At 38.5% G+C, this 7,500-nt stretch overlaps 1 protein-coding gene across 5 annotated transcripts in view; it reads right to left on the bottom strand.

The window, feature by feature from the left end:
- Nucleotides 1–7,500, bottom strand: part of LOC143020374 (uncharacterized) — a 544,452-nt gene that overhangs the window by 55,987 nt on the left and 480,965 nt on the right. For all 5 annotated transcript variants that reach the window (XM_076176758.1, XM_076176756.1, XM_076176757.1 and 2 more), the window contains exons 2-3: nt 5,156–5,348; nt 2,627–2,719 (exon numbers count right to left, since the gene is read on the bottom strand). In XM_076176758.1, coding sequence (XP_076032873.1) covers nt 2,627–2,719; nt 5,156–5,348 — 286 coding nt within the window. The remainder of the gene's footprint in view (nt 1–2,626; nt 2,720–5,155; nt 5,349–7,500) is intronic.

Below are 7,500 nucleotides of genomic sequence, written 5' to 3'. Positions count from 1 at the left end.
GGCAAGGATGGGTTCGGAGTTCTGAAATTCACATTCTATCAATGTGGATTCATGTTCCAGTACAACGACGAGGGAACATCGACTGTTGGACTTTTTCTTCGTTCCTCTTTTTTTTTTTTCCTTCTTTTTGCTCGTTCAGGGCAAACGCAGCCCACAAGTATGTTCACTGTACAGCCACGAGCAAAAGTTTTACCTACCCAGATTTTTTTATGATAAAAAAGTCAAATTCTTTGACAACTTTTTGTTGTAAGAACTACAGCGTGGGTGAAAAGTTTTGGTCGTGACTGTATGACTGTACATCTGTGAAGGATGATCCATCATCAAGGGATTCATATACTGTATATATTTCTTTAGTAGCATGACTATATATAATTTAATTCTATATTCATTGCCCTGGTTCTGTTGCACTCATAGTACAAAAGTCGCTTTTTTTCTAGATCTGTTCTACCTTCCTGATTCGTAAGTTTCATTCTTGCAGTGCGGAAGCCATTTGAATTCTAGACCTTTTCTAGCTTTCTGATTTGTCCGTTCCATGACACTCATACTTCTTTCTATTGGAAATCTCTAGAAATCAGAAGTCTCCGATATTCGGAGGGAAAAGTTCCGAAATCTAGAAGTGATAGGAGTTAGATCTTGGCGTACTTCTTATCTAAGGTCCAATGAAACCCTTTAGGGTTTCCAATTCTCTTGCGACGTCAGTTTCTTGATCATAACAGGGCCGTCGAGATCCATTGCGGGCCCTCACTTCAAATGCCAAAACATAACATAAAGCTGAGCTCTAAAAGCAAGACGTTTTATCGAAGGACTTTTCAAAATTAGGCCTGACGTCAGCAGTCACGTCATGTCATCACTGATTTTTTTTTTTTTGGGGGGGGCGGGTAGGATAGCTCAAAATGAGAACTTGAGACTCTTCTTATTCTTATTCTTCGGTTCCTGTTTTTATACATTTGAAATGGGAGCGTTGTGGCCTCCATCTCTTCTTACTCCTCCTCCTCTTCCTCCTACTCCTCCTCTTTCTCCTCTCCCTCCTCCTCCTCCTCCTTCTATTCTTTCTCCTCCCCCTACTTTTCCTCCTATTCCTCCTACTCTTTTTCCTCCTCCTCCTCGTCCTACATCTCCTCCTCCTTCTTCTCCTCTTCCTCCTCCTCCGACTCCTACTCCTTCTCCTCTTCCTCCTCCTTCGACTCCTACTCTTTCTCCTCTTCCTTCTCCTCTTCCTCCTCCTCCTCCTCCTACTCCTCCTAATCCTAATCCTTTTCCTACACCTTCTCCTCCTACACCTCCTCTTCCTCCTCCTCCTACTCCTTCTCCTCCTCATCTTTCTTCTCTTCCTCAACCTCTTGTGTCCCCTACTCCTTCTCCTCCTCCTTCTCCTCTTCCTCCTTCTCTTCCTCCTACTCCTACTCCTTCTCCTGCTCTCACTCTTCCTACTCCTACGTCTTTCCCTCCTCCTCCTCCTCTTCCTCCTCCTTCTCCTTCTCGTCCTCCTCTTCTCCTTCCTCTTCCTTCTCCTACTCCTCCTCCTCCTCCTTGATCTTAGAAAGGGGAGGGCAGGCCACGTTTTCTCCGGTTGATGGTAATGTTGTGATTTCAACATGATGTTTGCCTTACTTCAATATCCGAAGTTTGAAATGAGGAGCAAATGTTATATCTGATTGAAGGGACATCTAAAAATTTTGTTTTGATTTCCTAAAAGCCCCTAGTTGCTCTCTGTGGTAAAGACAGAGAGAAAAAAGAAGAAGAAAGATAGAAAAAATATACATATTTATATATAAAAGTGGTGAGGTAAACATAGAGAACAGTTGGAGTTTATATTAAGTGACGTTTCGTCCTTACTAGGACATCCTCAGTATACATACGACTTCGAAAAATCCACAATTTATACACCATCCTTGCCATGTCTCCTTCCATCCACCTCTCTACCCTCATCCGTCCTCTATACATCTCTGTCGCTTTCCTCCTCTGTCTACCTTTCTGTCTTTATCCATCCTCTTGACCTTGATGACCAAACTGCTTGTTGCTCCTGCTAACTTTATAAATTCATCCCTCTGGTTGATGCAGGGGTGGGAAGCGATGTAGGTTACCTCCAATATTTTCCTTTTGTTTTTTCGCTAGTCTTTTGTGGAGCGCTTCTATTAGCAAAAAAGAAAAAGGAAAATAGTGTAGGTAGCCTACTTCGCTTCCCATCCCTGCATCAACCATAGGGATGGGGTCATAAAGTTAGCAGGGTTAGCAAGCAGCTTGGTCATAAAGAAGGTCATGAGGACGGGTAAAGCCAGAGAGGTAGACAGAGGAGGAAAGCGACATAGTTGAAGTCATCAGAGAAATGTGGGTAGGGAGGTGGATGGAAGGAGAAATGGCATGAAGTATAAATTGTGGATTTTCTGAAATCATATGCCGAGGATGTTCTTTCCACTCATTTGTCTTCCGTATTTCAATATATATATATATATATATATATATATATATTATATATATATATATACATATATATGCATATATATACATACATATATATACATATATATACATATATGTATATATATATATGTATATATATATATACATATAAATATATATATATATATGTATATATATATATATTAACTGATTAATTATCTCTCACCTTTTCATTCTTCTGCCGCTCCTGATCCGCCGTAGATGGTGGCCCTCCTGGAGAGGGAAAGGGTTGACCTGACGAGGGGGACGCTGGTGCTTCCTGCGGGACAATCACAAGTGAGAGGTCGGACTGGGTCACGTGGGGGGGAGGGGGAGAGGGGTTACCGGTATTTCAACTCCAATAAATAGCGCTTCTATCACTGAGGACAAAAGCAATCCGAAGAGGATGTTACAGGAGAGTACTAGAAAGTAGTGGTTAATAGATGATAAAAGTGAAAATATTGTTATTAGGGGATTGGTTAACAATTTAAAAAAAAAAAAAAACGCTGCGTGAGTCTGGTCCATAGGGGCGGCACTTAAGCCCCGAAAGTTTCGATTATAAAAAACTTACATAGTGAATATAACGTAGGAGAGTGGGGGTGGGGGGTTAGTCATAAAAAGGAGGGAGGTGCTAAACAGGGGGGTAATGATGTTAGAAAACGGAATGGATATTGACAAGTACAACATGAAGATGTGACACTATGAAGTTACAGTGAAGTACAATGAGTTACAACGATAAAACATATTGCCAGAGCTTTCGGTCAATAATGAGGCTCATGCAAAAAAGAATAGATAAATAGAAAGATAGATAGATAGATAGATAGATAGATAGAGAGGGGGGCGGAGGGAGAGAGGTAGAGAGAGAGAGAGAGAGAGAGAGAGAGAGAGAGAGAGAGAGAGAGAGAGAGAGAGAGAGAGAGAGAGAGAGAGAGAGAGAGAGAGAGAGAGAGAGAGAGAGAGAGAGAGAGAGAGAGAGAGAGAGAGAGAGAGAGAGGCGGAGAGAGAGAGAGAGGCGGAGAGAGAGAGAGAGAGAGAGAGAGAGAGAGAGAGAGAGAGAGAGAGAGAGAGAGAGAGAGAGAGAGAGAGAGAGAGAGAGAGAGAGAGAGAGAGAGAAGGATGCTGACAAAATATTTATTAGGATTAGATGGACAGTGAGAGGAGTTACGTATTAACACGCATCTATCGACATCCTTATCAAATATTTATAACTTAATTTTTTTTTTTTATGTTTCATGATTTCATCATACACAACCTTTTCACATGACGATTAAGATATTTTGATAAACAATTCTTATTGCCATTAGTATAAATGAACCAATGAGCTTATGCATAAGACTTATGGCTTACTATTAACGGATGTTCTCAAAACAAAACTACTATATCAAGACACTCAGATAGAAGGCATACTCTTTTATTTATATATATATATATATACACATATACTTATATATATGTATATATATATATATATATATACATATATATATATATATATATATATACACATATACTTATATATATGTATATATATATATACATATGCGTAAGTAACCACTAGGAAAAGTAATCTAACGAAGCAGAGCGCTTTCGTATAATTACATCTTCAGTGCAGATACAAAGAAGGAATTATAATCATAATTCCTTCGTTGTATCTGCACTGATGATGTAATTATACGAAAGCGCTCTGCTTCGTTACTTTACTTTTCCTAGTGGTTACTTACGCATTTGTGAACACACGCTCCTAGTGTTTTTATTGCATATATACATATATATACATATACATGCATATATGTGTATATATATACATATATTATGTATATGTATATGTATATGTATATATATATATATATATATATATATATATATATATATATATATATATATAATAATATAAAGACTTACCTTTGATAACTTCTGCACGGTGAAACACTTAAGGCCATTAGATTCCAAAAATGGGATTGGATAATCCTTAATGGGGTTAGATCATTTATGGGGTTTGATTCCTCTCAATTGGGTTGGATTCCTCTTAAAGGATCCGTGTCCTCTGAAAAGAATCCAACCACCTTAAGAAGGAACCAACCCCCTTCAGCGGAATCCAACCTCATTAGATAGGATTCAAACCCTTTAATTGATTCTGATCTGGCTAAGGGCTGGCCATCTTATGCAACTATGAGGCGGGCTTTGGCTTGAAGGTATTTTGAATGGATCGAAACTCCGTCTTTTGAGAGAGAGAGAGAGAGAGAGAGAGAGAGAGAGAGAGAGAGAGAGAGAGAGAGAGAGAGAGAGAGAGAGAGAGAGAGAGAGAGAAAGAGAGAGACATAGCTAGAGGGAGGAAGACATGTTATATTATATATATATATATATATATATATATATATATATATATATATATATATATATATATACAACACTGAATGGGCCGTTCGCTTGACCATGTATCAATTTCTGCATGTATGCCTCCACCGAGTTCCTCGATGCTGATGGCTTAGAATTAAAGTTAATTGAGGTTGATACATACAGTATATATATATATATATATATATATATATATATATATATAATGTTTATATATATATATATATATATATAAAGAAAGAGAGAGAGAGAGAGAGAGAGAGAGAGAGAGAGAGAGAGAGAGAGAGAGAGAGAGAGAGAGAGAGAGAGAGAGAGAGAGAGAGAGAGAGATATTACGTCTTGGGGGACTTGTCCCACCCACCTTTGTCGTCTTTGCATGGGGCGAGTTCGGATGCGAATCCTTCGCGATCGTTGTATCGGTTTGTCGTCCCGGAGCCAGACGAAGGTGTGTGGTGCCGGTAGACCTGACGCCACGCATTCCAGCCGCAGGCGCTGTCCTTCCACGACGCTCTGCTGGGTCCCGTTTGCCATGCCGGAGACCTCCGGAGGTCGAGCTGCGGAAGGAAGAGTCCTTAGTGGGGCTGAACATAAAAAAAAAAAAAAGAGAGAGAGAGAGAGAACGGAGGGTCTGAGACGAGGAGACATACTTAGTGAAAGGACCATTTTCTTGAGATCCCCTTAAGGGGTTTGGAGCATTTCTAATGAAGTTGGATCCCTCTGAAAAGGGTTAGGTCATCCATAAGGTGGTTTGGAGTCTTTGCAGAGGATTCGGATTTTTTTTAAAGAGGAATCCAACCCGATTAAGAGGTATCAATCCCCATTAAAAAGGATCTAACTCCATTAAGAATTATCCAATCCCTTTTACAGAATAAAATCCCCTTAAGATAAGACGTCGTTCATTTTAAACTACTGGGAGCACAAAAGAAAAGGTTAAGGTTAGAACCCCATTATTATAGCTTAGATTCTTTAGTTAGGCTCATCTGATGCAGGTGCCCTTCAGTTGAATGTCCTTTTTTTTTTTTTTTTTTTTTTGCTAGTTCACAATCACACAGAGAAAAATGAGGGATAGAAAAAATAAACAAATAAAAAAGAAAATCAATCAAACAACACCCACGAAGTCGGTACTACCGTAGCACAATAAATTATGACTGATCACGGGTTAAAAAAGTACTAATGATATATATATATATATATATATATATATATATATATATATATATATATATATATATATATATATGTATGATATATCAAGGAGATATATTTAGTTCTAAAAAGTTGTACTTTTTATTTACTTTTCATCTTCTTTACTTATTCATTTATTCACCAATCCATTAGTTAATTTTCTATCAGGTCTTAGGGACCGAGAGTCTCCATTTTTGTAACTCATTCTAATTCTCCAAAAATTCTCAACCTTCTCGCATCCATATTTACAGATACAATCTCGATGACAGGTAGTTCTCTGTATTGGGAATCTGAAATTCGAAACTCACCATGATTTAAAAAAAAAAAAAAAAAAAAAAAAAAAAAAAAAATATATATATATATATATATATATATATATATATATATATATATATATATCCATACATATATATATATATATATATATATATACATAAACCTTAAAAATTTCGCATAGGAGAAGCAATCTGGTATATATTTCGGAAGGCACATTTGTTCCGAAAACGATATATATTTTTTCATTTCAAAGATTTCCCATAGGAAGAACTCTCTGTTTTGTATATAAGAACATAAGAATGAAGGAGACTCCAAGAGACAATAAGGTATACACTAGGCAGTTCCATGTCCATTATCATCCTTCATCCTCATCCATAAAGTTATCTAACCATCTCTTAAAAGAACCAACTATTTCAGCGATCACTACATGGTTATTAATTCTACTTCATTCGTTAACCACTCTGTAAACCAGTTCTTGACTATTTCCTTATCAAATCTAAAATTATCTATTTTAAATCTATTATTACAAGTCCCGCCTTGCTGTCTTTCGCAGTTCGCACAACAGCGCAACCAGTTGCATAAAACCAGTTGCTTACGACGCCGCAACTAGTTGCATTGCGACTGCCACATATCGAGGCGATTGAAACTGCAATTGCCTTGATGTGAGGGGTTCTAAAGAAACCATTGCAACTGGTTGCGGCGCCATAAACAACTGGTTTCATGCAATTGTTTGTGTTGTTGTGCGAGCTGTCCTAACATTCTTAATTGCAGATTCCCAATAGGAAGAACTCTGTACCGTATATATAACGACAACCACGGGGAAAGGACCTGAAGATGATACAAGACTACTAAGATATTCTGGAACCAAAGCTATTCAAATGGAAGGGGGAAAATAGTACTTGGGTGTAGAGGCAGCAGTGGAAAATAGCAGGCGGACAAGAAGGACAGCAGGTATATAGAAAGATATAACAGGGGGTCGGAACGGATAGAAGATGGTTAGAAAGGAATAGAAGATGGATGTACAGGAACAGCAAGTGGAGAGTGGGTGTGGGGTAGCAGTGGATGGGAAGAATAGCAGGTGGAGGGGGAAAAACAGCACCTAGGAGGGGCGGAATAACAGGCAAGCAGCGAGGGATAGCAGATAGACAGATGGATGAGAAGAAAGAGTAGGTAGGTAAGGAGGAATAGCAGGTGGGTAGGGAGGGACAAATGAAGAACAAGAAGGTGGAAGGTAAAGTAATGAAC

This window comes from Oratosquilla oratoria, chromosome 39, assembly GCF_046742065.1.
Source record: "Oratosquilla oratoria isolate Oo_2021 chromosome 39, ASM4674206v1, whole genome shotgun sequence".
Taxonomy (NCBI): domain Eukaryota; kingdom Metazoa; phylum Arthropoda; class Malacostraca; order Stomatopoda; family Squillidae; genus Oratosquilla; species Oratosquilla oratoria.
The sequence above is the reverse complement of the archived record's forward strand: the minus strand, read 5'-3'. Positions and strand labels throughout refer to the sequence as shown.